The sequence below is a fragment of the Equus asinus genome, chromosome 8 (genome assembly GCF_041296235.1).
Source record: "Equus asinus isolate D_3611 breed Donkey chromosome 8, EquAss-T2T_v2, whole genome shotgun sequence".
Lineage (NCBI taxonomy): Eukaryota > Metazoa > Chordata > Mammalia > Perissodactyla > Equidae > Equus > Equus asinus.
The window spans coordinates 70,923,523-70,942,225 of NC_091797.1; the positions used below are offsets into that span (position 1 = coordinate 70,923,523).

Genomic DNA, 18,703 nt, shown 5'->3' on the forward strand with positions numbered 1-18,703 from the left:
ATCTCCAGGCCGTGGGTGTGCATTGTCAAACCGATTCCCAGGCACTCAGATGTGGTCAGCAGTCAGCAGTGTCAACCCCCACAACAGGGAAAGCCAACGGGGGCATAAATGACATGGCAGGATGGCTGCGCGTGCCCACCTGTGACCTGAGGCTCCGAGGTGGCTGGTCGCCTTACCCCAGGCTGTGGAGAGCCTTGTTGATCAGACAGGAGTGTCAGATTATGTTAAATCCACCGCATCCTCCTCCTCCTCCTCCTGTGAGTTGTCATAGCGGGTGCCACCCGCGCCCGTTGGGAGAGTCTCGTTTTGTCGTGTTGCGACTGCAAGCCCACATCTTTTGGGGGACTTCTGGTCTCAAGCATGCGACCAATACATGAGGTGATCTGTATTTTTCTTGGTGGCATTTCTTTGGTGGCGCTGATTAACTCAGAAAGGCTGGATTTAATTGGAGCAGTGACAGCTTCCCTGGGTGGGCAGCTCTGGTCCTGCACAGTGTCAGAGATGAGGACTTCCAGGGTAAGTCTCCCTGCTTTTCAGCATCTTAACAGGATCGGAAGCATGAGCAGTAGCCATTTTCTGATATTTCCCCCAAGTACTGCGAATGCGTGCATGTCAGAGTGGCGTCCGTGCCCTGCTCCCGTGAGGGGCGGGAGGACTAGTGTGCTGAACCTGCAGCACTGAGGACGGAACCTCAGGTCCCCCCGTTCCACACCCACCTCTGGGCTTTTTCAGGGGCGAGCAACACGTATGGAGAAAGCGAGATGCTCATAGTCTGGTGGATAAGTCACACAATCTGTGTAGGTTTGGGCTGGCATCTTCCCTCTTCTCTGGCCTTTGCTGGAATGGACGTCCTGGCGAGACGTGGGTCTTCTTCAGCCTGGCCGTGTGGAGGGCTTTGCTCTCTGCTCAGGGGTTTCGTGACTGCAAGCACGGGGGTGGGGATCGTTTGTTTGGGAATGATTTTGCCTTTCAGCAGCTCTTTCTGTGACTGACTTATCGCAGTGGGGGGACCAGTAGCGTATGTGGCACCCTGAAGCACCACTTCGTGCCTGGACCCATTGGGGAGGCTGCCTTGGGAAGGGATGGCGATGTTGCTCTCCCTTTGCATGGTGACGCCATGGTTCAGAGTTTCCTGGGCTGGATTTAGACCTGAGCTTTTTTTCTTGGGAAGGTTGGTTTCATCAGGTTAAGCAGCTGACTTTGAATTGCTGAGATGGAATATAAATAAAATAGATGAATGCAACTTTGCTACAACTACCAGGAAATTGGATGACTGAGCCAGCCCCATTTCTCTTCCCAATGATCCTTTCTTGCAATCCACTCTCCTAAGGGAGATGCAAAGGGGGGTGATGCATGAGCTGAGTGGTGGGTCCGTGGCAGAAGGTGGAAGATGCGGGCATCAATAGGGTGCCTTCAGCAAGGAAGGGGACCACCTGTGTGAGCCGTGGTCGTGTGCACGCAAGTATGCTTGGAGCGCTACAGGAATTATCTTACTTAACCTTTACATCTAGTTGGATGGGCACTTTCACCTCTTTAGATCTCAGAGGGCGTAGAGATACCAGGGAACCCACCTGAGACCACACGGCTCACAAGCGAAGAGCTAGAGTTTGCATTTAGGCAGTTGGTCCTCAGAACCTATATTCTACCCCTATTTAAAACTTCTGTAATTCTCTGAGATATTGCTGCCTTAGTTGACCTTAGGGCACCTAAGGCCTCCAAGGTCAAGGGTCAGGTGCTTTGATGAGTACACCCATCCCCAGAAGATGCCCAGTGATTCTCATCCTTGGGACGTGCCCCACAGAATGTCCACAGTTCTCCTAAGGAGCCACGTTGTAATTTGCTTTACTTGAGAAAGATAATGATGAGTATATGCTATTGGGAACATCCCAGAGAAGGGGAGGTGATGGCCCCGCTGTCAAGCACCTTCCCCTAGGCTGGGGAATCCCTGTTCACAAAACGGAGCAGCACAGGGGGTATTTGGAGGTTGCTTCCTTGTGCTTCGTGCCCGTGAAACTGTGGGGACCAAGAAGTGGAGGAGCTCGTCATGGCTGTGGCCGAGGGGAGGGGAGATTGACCAAAACGTGGGACCTGAGAGCAGCTGGGAGAGCCTTGCTTCTTGGGGAGGTGTGTGGAACCTCACAACTGCCCACCCAGTTCCTGTGGTGAGTGTGGTCGGAGCCCTCGAAGTGTCATCAAGGGGGCTCGCCCCTCAGTTTGGGCCGTGGTGCCCACACGGGAGCTTGTCTGGGGAGTGAACAGAGAGCAAGCCCGCAGGTGCGTGTGAGGAGGGGCCTCAGACCTGCTGCTGGAGGCCGAGGCCGCGCGTGCAGGGCCCTCCTTCCCGGGCCACTGAGTGTCCCTGTCGCCTCTTTCTTGTTCTTTCTGAGTGGACGTCGCCCCTTCTGTCTTTGCAAGGACCCTCCACTGCCTTATTGGAGTTGTTTTCAGGTCGCTTTACTATTTTCATTTCCTCTGGAGTGAATTCATCCTGGTAATTGATCTTCTTGGATCTCTTTGGTAGCGTGATTTTTCTTCATGTGTTGGGAATTTCTATTTTCAGACTCATCTTTAATGGGAAGTTTTTACCCCCAATCTCTGTCTGTCTGTCCTCACCTGCCCCCATCTTACCTCTTTGGAGTTACTGTCCCACACCCTGGATGCTCCCGGCCTTGAATTAGGTTTTGTTATTGGTGGCTCAGGGTTCCTGTAGCACTGACGCTAGGGAGAGACCCAGCCTAGACACTGAACCAGAGGGTCTGGGCCTCTGCCTCTCTAGGTGTTACCCTGTAGAAGCCAGAGCTCTGGGCAGAAGCTTTCTTTGGAGCTTGACCTCAGCCTCAGGCAGGCGGTGACCTTTGCTCAGGTCTCTAGTGTCATGTGGGCACTTAAGTCCCACATATCCTAAAAAGAAATGGACTCCAAGTTCTCTCTGCCTGTTTCTGGACTCAGAATCTGGCAGGTCCCAGGAATTCCACTCACCACGTGTGTGCCAGCCATTCATAGTCCTCATAGATTTTTATCTTGTTTCTGAGCAGAAAAAACCTTTAAAAATTTTCTCTCTTGTTATTTGGCAATGTGTTTGGAGTGTTGGTGAGGAAAAGGGCAGGTAAAGCTTGACTCGACGGCTCCGATGGGACAGTAGTTCTGTCACCTCATTGGGACACCAGGGTGTAATGCAGGGAAGCACGTCACGTATCAGATATGGTTCGTCTGCTGAGCGCTTCACTGTGTGCTTAGTGCCTATCATTTTATTATATTCCTATAACAGCATCATAAAGTATCCTTACTCTCATTTTGTAGGATAGGAAACCTCTGGTTCAGAAAGAAGAAAGACACCAGTCCCACATCACATAGCTTGTGAATTGCAGAATCATACTCAACCCCGGGTCTAATTTTACATCAGAGCCCTCGACCACCATGCTCCATGTGTCTCTGGAGTTGGGGAGTCCTCTCACCATGCCCTTTCCTTTTGTCCTAGGAGAACGAACTGAAGGATGCTGTCCAGGGAGAGCATCGCCTGAGACCCCATTATGCAGGCCTTCCCGCAAGGGCCGGGCATCGCGACAAGGTAACTGACCTCCTCCGTTCATGGGCCATCAGGACCCGGGGGTGGCAGGGAGGGGAGGAATCACTCAACCGATGGAGGGTGGCCCAGGACCCCGGGTCCTGCCCCTTACATTTCTTCCTATGACCACTACATGGGCACGCAATACTGCCTTGTCCACTGTTTACCAGCTGTCCCCACTTGGACATCCACTAGGGTCATATTCTTCACGGCAAGGCCAGAACAAAACTTTGGATGTGCGCTCTCACGAACCATTTCCTCTCCCAGTTTTTCACATCCTGGTAAATGGGTGAGCAGTTCTACCCGACTGCTCAAGCCGAGATGCTGGGAGCCATCCTGGACGCTTCCTTGCCCCACTCCTACATCTGACTCACCCCAAGTGACGTCAGCACCAGCAGACCCCAGACCATCTTCTCCCTGCTCCACTGCTGTCACACCCTCCGGGCCGCCAGTCTCTCTTGCCCAGATGCTGGAACAGTCTCCGAATTAGCCTGTCTACCTCCCTTCTTGTCATCCCACCGTCGTTTTCCAGCAGCAGCCAGAGTGATCTTGTGGTACACATTGCTCCTCTTGAGGTCACACTGCTCCTCTGAGTAGACATTCCAGTGCCCCCACAGATGAAGATGCAAGGCCTCCCCGTGGCCACCATCTTGCTCCACGTGTGCCTCATGAAGTTGCAGCCACTCTGACCACCAAGCTTGTCTCAGCTCTCGACGGTTTCCTCTGCTCAGAACTTCTGTCTTCAGATGGCTGGCAGCTTCTTGCCGTTCCTGTCTCAGCTTGAGAGCCACCTCCTCAGCGAGACTCTCCAGCCACAGATGGCTGCCCCATCTGCGTCCCCATCACTCCTCCTTCTATCTGTGTGACCTCACCCGGCTGCTATTTGCTTGTATCTATCACTCAGTCTGTCACGTGTCTTCATTTATGTGTTTGTCTGTCCCTCCTACAAGAAAGTCAGCCCCAAGGGGGCAGAGCCTTTGTTGTCGTGTGTGGAGAACCTGCATGTGGAGAAATGGGAACCCTTGTGCACTGGTGGTGGGAATATAAAATGGTGCAGCCCCTAAGGAAAATAGGATGGCAGTTCCTTAAAAAGTTAGAAATAGTACTGCATGGTCCAGCATTTCCGCTTCTGGGTGTATGTCCAAAAGAATGAAAGCAGGATCTGGAAGAGATACATGTGGGCCCACGTTCACAGCAGCATTATTCACAATAGCCAAAAGGCAGAAGCGGCCCAAGTGTCCATCAGCAGATGAACAGATAAACCAACGGGCCTGTCCACACAGTGGAGTATTATTCAACCCTGAAAAGGAAGGAAATTCTGACACATGTTAGAACATGGATGAACCTTGAGGATGTCATGGAAAGTGAAATGAGCCAGTCGCAAAAGACAACTGCGGCATGATTCCACTCACAGGAGGTCCCTAGAGGAGTCAGATTCATAGAGACAGAAAGCAGCATGGCGGGTGCCCGGGGCTGGTGGGGGGGAGTTAGTGTTTAATGGGGACAGAGTTTCATTTGGGAAAGTTCTGGAGCTGGACAGTGGTGATGGTTGCACAACAAGGTGAATGTACTTAATGCCACTGAACTGCGCACTTAAAAATGGTTAAGATGGTAAATTTTAAGTTCTGTGTATTTGACCACAGTATTTTTTTAAAAGATGCGCTGTAAGTTCATCCGCATCTCTCCATTTAGTGCTTTCCCCGTATTCCCTCCAGCTCCCACTCCCTCCGTCCTCTTTCCTTTCCAACCTGCCCTCAGGGGAAACTCTGCTAACCACACTCTCACTGAGGGGTGAATGCCTAATGAGGCTTAGCGACCTTCTCAGCCCAGGAGTGTTTTTCTTTAAACAGAAATAAAAATGTAAAATAACGGTGGTTTTCCGGCATCCAGTGCAGGCTGACCCTAGGGCTGGTGGGAGCTGACTGTAGGGAGAGTTGACCCTGGGATGGCCTCTCTCTTCTGCTCAGATGACAGATTCCAGCTTTGTGAGGCCGAGGAGCTGCGGGTGCTGGTTGGGGCAGTGGGTGGACTCTTAGCTCTGGGTGGCCAGCCGAGGCGCCGATCTCCTTTCCCAGACTGGCTTTGCAGCTGTGCTGATGGGCATCGCTGCTCCATGGGATTCTCACAGAATCTGATGTGAGTTTTTCACTGAAGGTTTGAAACCGTTTCCCCTGCGGCCTCCCCACCTCGGCCTTTCACACAGGCTTTGAGGCCGGGAAAGCAAGCTCGCCTTCCCTGGGCTCTGCAGGGTGTGTGCGGGCGGCAGTGACTCACCAGCACAGACTGCGATGGCAGAGCTCTGAGGGGGCGTAGGAGAGCCTGTCCGCCCCTGTGCGTGTTTCTTCATGGGCGGCCTGTGTGCGGGAGAGTCACCGTGAGAAACGGCGCCTCCCCAGAGGCTGTCCCTGGGGCCGAGCTGGGGCGGAAGGGGCAGGAAATTTCGCCTACGGCCCCCCAGGTTCACGGGGTCCTGCTCTGTGACTCTGACACGCGAGGACCCCTCCTGGTCCCAGGACGACGTCTGGGAACTCCCAGTTCCCAGTCTGACTCTGGCTTGGGTTTGCAGGCTGCCCTCTAGTAGCCTTGATCAGGAAGGCAGAATTAGAGACCAGAACCCTTAGTAACGGAGGCGAGGCGATGTGTAGGCAGTGTCCTCCCCAAAGCCGGTCCGGCAAGGCTTTGCTCTCGAGTGCGAAGTCTGCTACTGAGGCTGCAGCATTGGATTGCATTCCCTCGGGCAGGGAGCCCCGTGGGAGGAAATCGACGAGCCAGGGATCCAGGACTCGGTGCAATGGATGTGTTCGATGGCCCTGGAGGCCTGCAAACCTGACTTCTTGTGGATTTCAGAAAAATAATTCAAATTTCTTATTCCCCTGGGTTCATTAAACTCCTCCTAAACTGGGCACTGTTCCTGTAGCAGCTCAGAGGTCAAAGGTAGCTTCTCACTGAGTAACTGCTGCCAAGTGTTTCAGGCTGCATTTCCACCCAGTGCCACGGTTGCTGCCACCACGATCTGTATTTCAACACAGATGTGAGTTGAGTGGCTGGACCCGGTGCCCCAGGGAATTAATGTGTCGCTGTGTCTGTGGGTGATGAGGGGTCTCGGGCAGCCGGCCAGACCTGGTGGCACCCTGAGTTTGGAGCCAGGTACTGTGTAGGTCGTTAAATTCATGACCTCGAACCTACGACCTATGAACTCCTCTTCCCTGTTGACCGGCATTCCGGTTCCAGTTAAGAATCGCTGGTGTGAACGATGATCACGGAGCTCCCTGGCTGTGGGTCCCTCTTCTTTATCTCACTGTGAGGAAATTATGGGCTCAATAGGGGTGACACCTGTGGATGTTTGGTTTGCAGGGTAAGCACCTTTGCTTAGAAGCCTGGTGCCCTCGCCCAGTGGGCTCACCTGACTATCGTCTATTTTTCCTTCGTCAAAAACCAGTTTTGTGAGAGTGGACTATCCGCAGCTTTCCATTTAATCAGGGCGAATGAGGACCTGTCTGGGCCCCTGACTTTAAAATCTAGGAACTTTCTTTTTCTTTTTTTTTGGGGGGGGGGGGCAGCTTATACATCTTAGTGAAAATCTCCGAGTCCTTTTTACTGTTCCAAGACGTTTCTCTTCGTTAGAAGGTGAATACCTGGCTCGGTTCCCAGGAGAATGTTCTAGTCCAAGTGTAACTGTGACCGGGACATGGGTTGGCTTTACGCGAGCATCCTCGGTCCTGAAAGTGACCAGCTTGGAGCTCCAACAGCAGGCAGCTGGGGACCAGGGGACATATGAGCCAATGGGCCTCTCCACCGAGGCTCCTGGCACCATCAGGGCTGGAGGGGCCAGCTGGGCAGTGAAGCGAAGGCCCTGAGGCACCCGCCCTGTGAGCGGCCCCTGTGCCGAAGTCGAGAGGGTGTCTGTGTGGAGGCATCAGCCCTGCATCCCAGCAGAGCAGAGAGGACGCCCTCCTCGGGGTTCCTCGGCTGGGATCTTTCCAGGCGATATAGCAGGGACCGGAGCTCCATGGTGGAAACACTAGGGGCGAGTTGTTCTCATGCAACAAGAAGTCCAGAGCCGGGGCAGAGGCAGCTGCTGGAGACGGACGAGGACACAGGTTCCCGCCCCTCCAGCGCCGTCCTGCCAGGCCATGGATTTTGTGATCACAGTGACAGGAATGACATGCTTGCTGCAACTGGAAGAACAGCCAAAGCCTCTCTCACGAAGCACTGTGTCCACGTAGGGTCGGTGTTCCCCAGAGGGTCCTGCTCGCCTGTCATTGGAGAACCGTGTCACTTGGGGTGTCAGTCTGGGTCCCAGCAGGAGAGACGGCACACCCCAAAAAGCGATGGGCAGTGTTACTCAGGGCCGTTTCCACAGGTGTGGACCAAGTTAAGGGAGCCGACGGTGGCTGAAGCCTGTGGCCAGCAGCAGTAGAGAGCTCTCGTTTCTCGGGAAAGAGAGCAGCTGATCACAAGATATCGTTCACGTGAGAGGTGGGTCTTTGAGATTCTAAGACAGAAATCCGAGCATCCCGGTGTCGGGGCTGCGCTCCTTCTGGAGGCTCTGGGAGAGAACCGTGTCCTCACCCCTTACAGCTTCTAGAGGTGCCTACGTTCCTTAGCTTGTGGGCCCTTCCTCCATCTCTGAAGCTGGCAGAATAGGGTCTTCAGAGTCTCTCTTCTCACTGCGACTCTCCTGCCTCCCTCTTACAAGGACACTTGTCAGTACACTGGTCCCACCTGGAGAATCCAGGACCGTGTCCCAACTCAAGATCCTTGACTGAGTCACCCCTGCTGGTCCCTTTTGCCGGGTGGGTCACGTGTTCACAGGTTCCCAGGTTAGGATGTGGACATCCTTGTGGGCCCGTCATTCAGCCGACCTCAGTCTCCAAAAACCCCAGTCCCTCTGTCTACCTCCCGTCCTCCTTCCAAGAGACCTTCTTGCCATCAGTGCAAACCAGAGAAATGACCTTAATTGTCCTGATGAACGTAAAGGGGACATGATGGGAAATTTTAAGTCGAAGAAATAAATGAAAAACCACAATCACGGTGTGTCATGAGGTCTAGTAAGGAGTCAGTGCCATCAACTTCCAGACCCTTCTGGCTGCCCAGAAGCCTCTGCATTTTCTGCCTCGTCCTCTTCTGCTTTCCTTCAAAGCACTGACTTTAAGATCAGGAAAACTCGGTTTTTCTCCCCAACATTATTGTTTTTTGTTAAGTTACCGCAATGAGCACAGTATTTCCCACTATGGAAGGACAGCCTATTAGCAACATTGTGAGGTAAACAGGATTGACGGTGGGCCTGACCCTCCCACGTCTGCCCTAACCGCGCTTTGCAGCATTCCTGTGGGGCAGCGATCTGTGCCTGCCGGTCAGTTTCCAGCTTCACGGCTGGACTGTGGCCTGTCTGCACTTGGGGATTGTCCATTCTCGACCAAAGCCCTGGGCAGTGCCCTTGGTGGGTGACTCCTGACTGCCCCGTGCTCTTATAAGGGACCCGATCATGAATAAACGTACATAAGTCAGTGAGTTCTGCACACAAAGCCTGAGACCCAGGTCGGCCTCGCCACCCGGCAGGAGTCTGCCTCTGTGTCCGGAACCCGTCTCCTGACGTGTGGTCTTCAGGCAAGTCATTGTCCTCTGCCATTAGATTTTTTCACAGATTTTACCCACCAGACGCCCAGGAGGAAATCAATGACACCTTCGCACTGGGTACGGAGGGGAGCTTCAGAGTTTTAGGTGTGGTGGGGTCCAGGAACCAGCAGGGTAGGGGAGCCTGGGGCAGCAGTAGCCAGGGTGCCATGATCCCCCCAGGGGGACAGGGAGAGCATGTGGGAGAGGCCCTCCCGGCTGGAGCCGTGGCTGCGGTAGAAGGACACTGTGTTGGGGTCCCCAAGACGACCCCCCGGTTGGATGGCGCGCTAGGGGGACCCTCAGGGCCCAGCACACAGTCACGCTCACGGCTGTGACTTACGACAGCACAAGGATGCCAGGAGCTGCCAGCGAAGGGGACGGCGCTGGGGGTGGGGAGCAGGGTCAGGCTTCCAGAGACCCCGGGGAGCCACGCAGGACAAGCTTGATTCCTGCAGCTGTGACAACACCCGTGATGTGTCGTCTCCCAGAGAAGCCCCCAGAGACCCCCGCCCAGGGGGCCGTCACGTAGGCACCTCTGCCTGGCGCCCCCTGAATTCCCAACTCCCTGCAGGAGAGCAGGTGGCCCGCTCAGACCACAAGGTCTGTGCAGCCAGTCTGGACACAGCGAGCCTCTCTTTTCAGCAAGGGAAGGGTGAGGCCATCCTGAGACCCCAGCTCCCAGCCACTTGCCGGCAGCCCTGGGGGGTTGGCAGCCTCGGGCCTGTGGGGTGAGCTCTCTCCTGCACGGACGACCCCTGCAGGCAGGGCAAGGGGGAGGAAGCTCACATCGACCGCGCTCTTGTCCGCGCCCGGATTTCCAGCTGGTCTCTCCTGCTGGCTGAACCTAATTAGGAGCTGGATTGTTCCAGAGATCGGCCTCCTGAGGCCCAGGGCAGATGGATGCCGGTGGAGAATGGATCCCGAAGGACCAACGTAAATAATCTACCAGGAATGCAGGCCAGCTTTCCACTCCCCGGCTTCCCTCGATGCCTTTTCCACTCCGTCAAAAACGTTCCTGGACCCCTGACTCCTCTAGACTCTGATGATAGAGAGTTGAGTTGCAAAAGAAAACTCCTGTCCAATTGGAACTTACGTTCTAACTGGGAGCGACCACGAGAGAAACGTAAGCAGCTCACAGGATAATTTCAGATGGCGATAGATGCCCATGGGAAATAAAGCTTGGCAAAGTGGTGAGGGGAAGGAGTGGGGCAGGTGGTGAGGAGGATTTGTCACCTAAAGTGGGTTGGGAAGCCCTGTCTGAGGAGGTAACATAGTTGATGAGAAGGAGCCAGACCCGCAAAGATTGGGGGTGGAGTGGGAGGTAGGTAGGTATGTGCTGCATTGGAAATACCACGTGCAAAAGCCCTGGGGTGGGAATGAGCTTGGCTTGTTTAAGGGACAAAAAGAAGGCCAGGGTGGCCTGGGCATGGTGAATGGGGGTGACAGGTAGCAGTTCAGATCAATAGAGGAGGGGGGGCAAGATGCCGCAGGCCACTCCAGGAGTTTGAATTTCATTCTAATTTCTGTAGCAGCCACGGGAGGCTTCAGTCAAGGGTGGCACCATCTGATCTGTATCTCGGAAAGCTTATGCCGCCTACTGTGTGCACTGGACTTGGCGCGTTCGAACGTGGACGCCCTAAGCCTAGTTTTCCTGACCAGTTAGAATGTGAGACGTGATGGCACTCTGCACCTGTGCCCCGGTGTCCAGGTTCAGACGCGAGTACCGTTGGCTTCAAACAGGCCGTGACATTTTCACCTGGAGCATCTGGATTTTTCCAAGTGCCTCACCTGCGGCATCGCGATAGCAAAATGGCATTAAAATACTCCTGCGAGTCAGATCCCTCCGCAACCTCTTAAGAGCAGCTGCCCTGACCCCGTTCCGTTTAGGAATGCCGGGCGGGCGTCTGCCTTTCTTTTGGGGCCGCAGAAATTGTCAGGTTAAATGAATAGTCGGTACGTAGAGTGAAGCAGAAAGGACCTCTTTTGTAGCTGACGAACACGACTTTGTGACAGTCTGTTACTGAAGCCGTAAGTCGTGCTGTAACATTGGAGGAGGGAAAGAAGTGGAACGCCCGCAGCTGGGTTAAAATGAGCCTCACCATGAGATGGAACAGGAATGAGCCGCGGAACGCTTCCCATCGCAGGCAGGCCCTGGTCTGTTTCAAAGAAGCCGTAGGAGGGTTGAGAGGAAGTGGTGCCTCCCAGACAAGTTCCAAACACGGCCCTGGGGGCTGTGGTCTGAGATTGGATGCGGTTCTGAGGAGCATCGTCATTCTAATCCACACGGAGCCTTGTTGCCATTTTGTTCACTTTTAAGACGGGGGTGAAATTTTTAGACAAAAGAATTAGTATCTTGGACAATTTGGGTAACACTTTTGTATCCATTAAGACTTTTAGTTCAAAGGGGCAGAAAACAATTTAAATTAGTGTAAGCAAGCAAAGGGAATCTATTGTCCCAAGTAAATGGAAAGGAAAACATTAGCTTCAGGCACAGCTTGATCCAGGTGCTCAAATTATGTCATCAGCATCCTGCTTCTCCCTCTGCATCTCTTGGTAATATCCATTTTGTTGGCTCTGTTCTCACATGAGTTATTCCCTTAGGATGGCAAATGGTGCTGTAGCTCCAGCCGTTTGTCCTCAACTTTCCAAGTCCAGTGGCAAGTCTAATATCTCGTTCTCCATGGATGCAACTGGGTCACATGCCCCTCCCCAGCCAATCACTATATCCAGGGGATGGGGTTGCTCTGATTGGCCAGGCCTGGGTCACATCCCCAGTTCTGAACCAATCTCTCTGGCTGTGGTGGGTTGAGGGGGATGAGTGGCCAGCCCTTGGTCACACGCGTTTACCCCAGCAAGAGTGGACTCACCGTGAAGTCCATGTCTGAGGACAAGGGAGGGGAAGGCTCTCCAAAGAGAAATGAAAGAGGAGGTGAGAGACGCTGGCTGGGGAGGTGCCCCTGCAGCCGTTAGCCATGTCATAAACAGCTTCCTTCTCTCCATCCTTGCCTCCTGTAGGTGAAGGCGGAGTATGCTCGGCTCAGCCACGCGCTCACCGTAGTGACCAGAGAACGCGATTTGGCCGTGAAGGAGAAACACCAGCTCCAAGCCAAGCTGGAGAACCTAGAACAGGTCCTAAAGGTAGGATGGGCCCCGCCCCGCTTCTGCTCCTCTCGGGGTCGGCGTGAGGAAGGGGACCCAGGTTCCAGAGAAGGTGGTTGACACTCCTCCGGAAGCCGTCATCCAAATTCTGGGCTCCGGGGGCTGTTTCTACCCTTTTTATGGTGTAAAAAGTGATAAATAACAAAATTCAAATGTTTCAGAAAGCGAACCCATGAAGCCAATTAGGCATTTCCATTTCTTGGGATGTTAAACACAGCTGGGCGAGAGGTGCCAGGCAGCCTCCCAAATGGAAATCAGCCTGCTGGAGTGGAAGACCCGAGGTGTCTACATTGGTTTTTCAAACTTCATGAATTTTAAGCTGCTGCTCAGATGTTTAATAACCTTTATGATAAAGAGAATAGCTAAGTCAGAAAATTGTTTTATCAGGGCGAGGTAATTGGGTCCCCCTCATGCACGCCCGGTGAGCTGGGTTGCCTTCAATATTTAATGGGTGGGTTGCTTGGCTATTGATGTCACTGAGTTAAGCTGATTGAATTCTTTGCCTTTTTTTTTTGAGCGTTAAAGTTTTATTGGATTCTCTTTGTGGGAAAATTTTTTAAACACAAAGAATAAAATAATAATTGCCTCCAGTCCTGCGATCTAGTCCCTGCATGACTTTAATCATTGCGTTTCACGAGCACGGAACGCAGAGCGATGTGCCCACCGGCCCGCCTTCCTCGGCAGTGGTTTCAGCTCCGTCTGTGACGTCTGGGAAGCTGCCGGAGCTCTCAGGGGAGGCAGATTGATGTTGGCAGGACTGGGGCGAGGCGGGCAGTGGGCGGTGACTGCTGGGGTACTGGGTTTCTTTGGAGGGTGATGAACATGTTCTGGAACCAGATACTGTGACGGTTGCAAAGCCTTCGATTATCTTAAAACCACTGAACTCTATGCTTTAAGAGGGTGCATTTCGTGGTATGTGAATTATATCTCAATTTAAAAATCAAGGCGCCCTGTTGTCGCACTGCCGGCCCTGAATGTGAACCAAGCTTGGGGTGTGGTTCTCACCTCCACGCCTCTGTGTCCCCGGCCTGCCTGCCGTCAGTTGGGCCCGTCTTCCCTCCCACTGGAGAGGTCGAAGGGCCGTGGGCTCCGCCTGGCACTTTGGGGCCCGCTGCCCTTCCTGTCCGACCTCGGCTTTGAGCCTCAGCACTAGGGCCCCACACGCGGTGGACACCGCAGACTGACGTCCGGGTTCCATCCATCGCGCCGTGCAAACATCCGTTCCTCGCTGCCCTCCCGTCTGGGTGTCATGTGCCCTTGAGGGGGTCCATGGGGAGGAGCCTGTGCGGGACCTGGGGTGAGCTTGGGGACTTTGGTTCAGGGAGTTCCAGGGTCTGGGTAGCTGGTTGTGGTCTAGGAGAGGAGAGTACAGGATCTGGATGGCACATCTCTCTGGCCCCATGGGACAGGGGCCCCAGCTGCCTGGTTCTAGAACCAATAATGTTCTCCTGGGGCAGCAGGACGTTAGCTGGGCAGGCAGCCTGTGAGTGGCCGTCAGTGGACACGGTCGTCTGGAGAGCAGCCTGAATGGGAGGAGTTAACAGCTATGAGGTCCCTGTAGGGACAGTGACAGCATTATGGGGCCAGGGTTCTGGTACCTGCCTCCCCTTGGTCTCCAGCGGGCACCACATATTTTGGGCTGTTGATCATGTGACAGCCAGGGCAGTACTGTTCAAATGGGAATCAGGTCCCAATGTCAGCCCCAAACCCTCCTCACAACCCCCCAGCTCACTTACCCAAAGCCTGAAGCCCGGACCGGGCCACTCCCGCCCTCTCGGCTCGTGTCCTTTGCTCTCGGCCGACTCGCTCACACTGCGCCGTTCCCTTCCTGCTCCAGTCCCGGGCCTGGAACAAAGCCAGGCCCTCAATACTCGCTCCAGACAGTTCTTCTCTCGAGACGATCTTGACGAGTGAGTGGATGGTGGGGCTCAGAGGCCAAGGTGAAGACCCTCAGGAGCCTGCATTGCAGGACCGGACGGGACCAGGCCAGCTGGAAGGGGGCCTTGCTGGAAGCAAACGACCTCTTTCTTAAAGGACTTCTGCTCTGTGAAAAAAGGGGAGAGGGGAGAAGTGGAGATGAAAGGAGCCTCGTCCTTTCCAAGGGGCGCTTCTGTCGCAGAGGAAGGAAAGTGCTTGTGTTGTGAATTTGCAAAACCTTCTGTGATCTGCCCATTTCCCACACCGGGTCCCGCGAGAGCCTTTGTGACTGAGAGAAGGAGGGAAAGGCGGGGAGGTGACCGTCCCCTGCAGGCGTGGATGGCATCCCTGTGCCCTTGGACAGGACCTGCTAACTCTCGCGGCTCTCCAAGAGTCCCCTCCCGCGGGGTAACTACATGTTTTGAAAGCATCGCCTCAGCTGGTACCGACTGAAAAGCACAGCGACTTTCATGCAGTTCTGCTGGCATTTTTGTCATAATAATAAAGGGCTGTTCAAAATTGGCCTTTTTTCCCTGAGCAGCAGAGCCCGGCAGTGGTGATGACAGAGGGGGCGGTGAGCGTGTGCTGGACCGAGATGCAGCGGGCTTGATGTGGAGAGCCTCCGAGGCCCAGCCCTGCCCCTCCTGCGCACTTGAGGAGAAGGCTGACCTTGGGTTTCCAGAAGTGGCCTGGACTCCTCCACAGGACCCCGAGTGTCGTGCTTGGTCTTCTGTGTCAGCGATTTTGGTCTGAATGAGAACCCACGCTGGTTCCAGGCAACCTGACTTACCGGGAGCCAGAGGGGACGCCACCAGGCTCAGAGGCCGTTGGGGAGGATGCGAGGCCATGCGGGACTCCGATCTCCACGCATCTGAGGCTGAACCTGGACCAATGGCCCTGCTCCCGACCCCGAGCCTTCACATGGGAGGAGCAGAGACTCTGACTGCTAGGGTGGGGAGCCGGGGACTCTCCCAGACCACATGCGTCACTGGCTTCTACTGAATTGAGAATGGAAGATATCTTTTCCCTTGAAAATATAAAAGCTTTTAGTGAAACACATATTGAAATTGGTGACATTTTCTAAGACAATCCATCTAGAATAATATGGAAACTGACTAGAACTCCCAGCATGAACCAAGCCAGTAACATTTAACCTGATCTGAATCCTCCTCGTTTTTATACTTTTAAAAATAATAACTGATGAATTCATCATCTATGTATGTGTTTTTATCATCTTTCCAAGGATGTGGTCAAATCATCAAAATTGTCCCGTATAATCACGTGCTCCAATGATGTGAATGGAAGTAGGAAATTCAGATAAAGAGAAAGGGGACTCCAAAATGCTGGCTTGGAGGATAGGCATCGCTACCTAAGGTTCTCATCTGGCCTGAGTGTCCCAGCAGCCTGGACATAAAAGGATATATGAGCGATGACGTAATTCTCACTCCCTAAGACGAGGGAGCTTGCTGTTTCCCCCAGAAAACGTAGCCTGGAGGGCCGAACGTGGTTTTACCTGGAAAGTGATGTTGGACGATCCAGGATAACAGAGCGGAAACTCTCCAGGAGCATCTTCATGGCACTTGAGGGCCGACTTTCCTGTGTGTCTGTCTTTGGGATTGTCTCTGGGGAAGACAAGCGAATAAGGCACGTGGCTTGCAAGGAAAATTGGGGAGAATCGCTGAAGCCAGATTGCCACGCAGAGGAAGACCCCGGGAAGAGTTCCTCACAGTGGAAACTGGAGAATAGAAAAAGCCATATTCCTGACCCGTTCCTGGTCAGTGGAATTGAAAATGCCAAGGAGTGGAAGAGCATCGGAGTCTGAGCAAAGTGACATGGGGCGGGTGCCCCCTGCTCATCCGCCTTGTCTTGCCAGGAACTGCCTCACCACCGGCATCCTTCTGGAGGGAGAGGGAAATATCCATGCACCTCAGCAGCGGTCTGCACAGTCAAGATGTGCGGAGGGTATCCCTGGCCCATGGCAATTTGTTCATTCATTCATTCAAGTGCAGATTGAGCGCTGACTATGTACCAGGCCCAGTTCCAGGCACCAGGGATGTTGCACTCAGCAAAGTAGACCCGGACATGCTGCTGGGAGAGTCAACGAGAAAAGCCTACTGCAGGTGGAATATGGTGTCAGGCACTGACAAGGGCTTTGAAGAAAAGCAGAGTAGAGTGAAGGAGTAGGAGGGATGTGGGGACACCTCAGGAGGGTAGCGGGGGCCTCTCAGACGTAGCAGTGGGGCAGAGGGAGTGCTCCCTTGTGGAGAGAGGGAGGGGCTGGTCCCCACGCAGGGAGGAGAACCCAGGCAGGTGGGCAGAGCGAGGAGCCTGAGCTGGAGGACACTGGGTGTGTGCTCAGGGACCAGCGAGGTAGCTGGTGAGCAGTCAGGGAGGGCAGGGGTGAGAAATGGAACCCGGGCTGGGGCTAGCTTGCGTAGGGTCTTTCAGGGCAAAGCAGAATTCTGAGAATTTTGGAATTTGTTCTAACTGTCATCAGATATTGTATCAGTTACCTGTTATCCCAATACTGCTGTGTAAGAAGCCTGGTGGCTAACAACGATAACCCTTTGTTTCTGTGTTGCTCGCGAGTCTGTGGGTTGGCTAAGTGGCACTTGTCATCTTGGCTGGGCACTGTCTCTAGGCTGGGGCTCAGGCAGCCGACCGGCTCTTGCTGATGTCGGAGGGTTTTGCAGGGCAACTGGCTCTGTCCCTTGCTGTTCCACCTCCCAGCAGGCTGTCTAAGACTTCTAGTCATGGCACAACAGGCCCTGAGAGGAGCAGATGCACGTGAGACCTCGTGAGGACTGGGCCAGGATGGCACAAGTCACTTCCGTGGCATTCCATCCGCCAAAGCGAGTCTCAGGCCGGCCAGGTTTCAAGAGCGGGAGGAACAGACTGTCTCCTGCTTGCAGGAGCTGTGCGGTTGCCTTCCCCAGCCTGTGGGCTCAGGACGGATTGAGAATTGGGGATAGCGTGCAATCAGTTCACCACAGATGCTGCCGGACGGTGGAGAGGCGATGAGTGACATGTTTTTCACTTGTAAAGGGTCACTCCTGTGGCCACACAGAAAGAAACCTGAGAGGCAGGAGTGGAAGCAGGGAGGTGGGTTGGGGGTGATGCTCCAGAGATGAGAGCAGGGCAGCTTCAGCCAAGGAGGGAGGAGAGAGAAGAGTGAGCATCAGCTTCCGGTGTGTTTTCAAGGTAGAATCCACAGGATTTGCAGATGGAGTGGGCGTGGGGTCTGACAGACAGGGGTCCGCTGGCATTCGGGTGGGACACATCCCCTCCTGCGTGTGGTGATCCCTCCCCGTTCGCTAATCACGTGCATGTCAGTGTTGTGGCGTCCGCCAGTGCCCAGGCGTGACCACGGCCGCCCCCTCTCTGTGGCGTTTGTGTGTATCAGCACCAGTGTCATAACACATATTCATCACCTCGCTCATGCAAATATGTCATCTTCAAAAATTGTTGATGGCCAGCCCGGTGGCATGGAGGTTAAGTTCGTACGTTCTGCTTCAGCAGCCTGGGGAATCGCCAGTTCGGATCCCAGGTGCGGACATGGCACTGCTTGGTGAGCCATGCTGTGGCGGGCATCCCACATATAAAGTAGAGGAAGATGGGCACAGATGTTAGCTCAGGGCCAGTCTTCCTCAGCAAAAAGAGGAGGTTTGGCAGCAGATGTTAACTCAGGGCTAATATTCCTCAAAAAAAAAAAAGAAAAAGAAAAAAATTGATGAGAAAGCTACCGCTTTTGGAGAATGAGCCAAAGGGAAATAACTAGCCCCTCGCCCCACCATCCCGGACTCCACAGCCCGGCTCTGCTGCGTTCCTGGGGAGCGTTGCCTGCTGGGCTGCTCTTCCCTCCCATCCCTGACCACTGAGCACTCGTGCATCTCCAGGAAGACTGCGGGGTGAGGCAGGGCAAGACTGCTTCTCATTTCATTTTTAAAATCTTGACTTGATTGGGACCCTCCTGTTACCTTCAAGATTACCAATTGCTGCTTGTTCGCCTGCAGGCGGGCGTCGCCTGGAGCAGAGTGACAGTCTCTGACCCGGATGCCACAGTGCGCAGTGCCAACCCCAGAAATTTGACCCAGGTCTATGAAACATTTTCGATTAACTAAACTTAACACGTTATGTTTTATGATTCAAAGAAAAAGGAAAAAATATTCAAGACCAGAATTTGTTCTCATAATCAAGATTAGTCCATTTGAATACAGATGATCTGAGGCTTATTTTGTGTTAATGAACAACTGATCATCTGGGATTAATAAGGAACTCTCACAGTGACAGTTAATCTTCTGTCATCTCCTCCTCTCCCTGCCCTCCCGTTACCTGGCGTCCGTGCATGTGGGCTCGTCCCCACCTGTGAGCCTCGAGCCCATGGAGCCTCTCCAGCCTCATTCTCGTTTTGTAGCTCATTTTCCACATTCTGATGCTCAAACT

General features: G+C 53.8%; 1 protein-coding gene across 11 annotated transcripts in view; it reads left to right on the forward strand.

Moving 5' to 3' along the window:
- Positions 1–18,703, forward strand: part of RIMBP2 (RIMS binding protein 2) — a 246,515-nt gene that overhangs the window by 138,125 nt on the left and 89,687 nt on the right. For 5 of the 11 annotated variants that reach the window (XM_070515837.1, XM_070515836.1, XM_070515842.1 and 2 more), the window contains exons 2-3: positions 3,479–3,568; positions 12,200–12,322. Coding sequence is in view for 6 of the 11 variants with exons in the window: in XM_070515832.1 (XP_070371933.1) it covers positions 361–516; positions 3,479–3,568; positions 12,200–12,322 (369 nt within the window). In the remaining 5 variants the exon portion in view is untranslated. Of the gene's footprint in view, positions 1–298; positions 517–3,478; positions 3,569–12,199; positions 12,323–18,703 lie in introns of those variants that run through there. The other 6 variants (XM_070515832.1, XM_070515834.1, XM_070515840.1 and 3 more) reach the window with 4 other exon arrangements.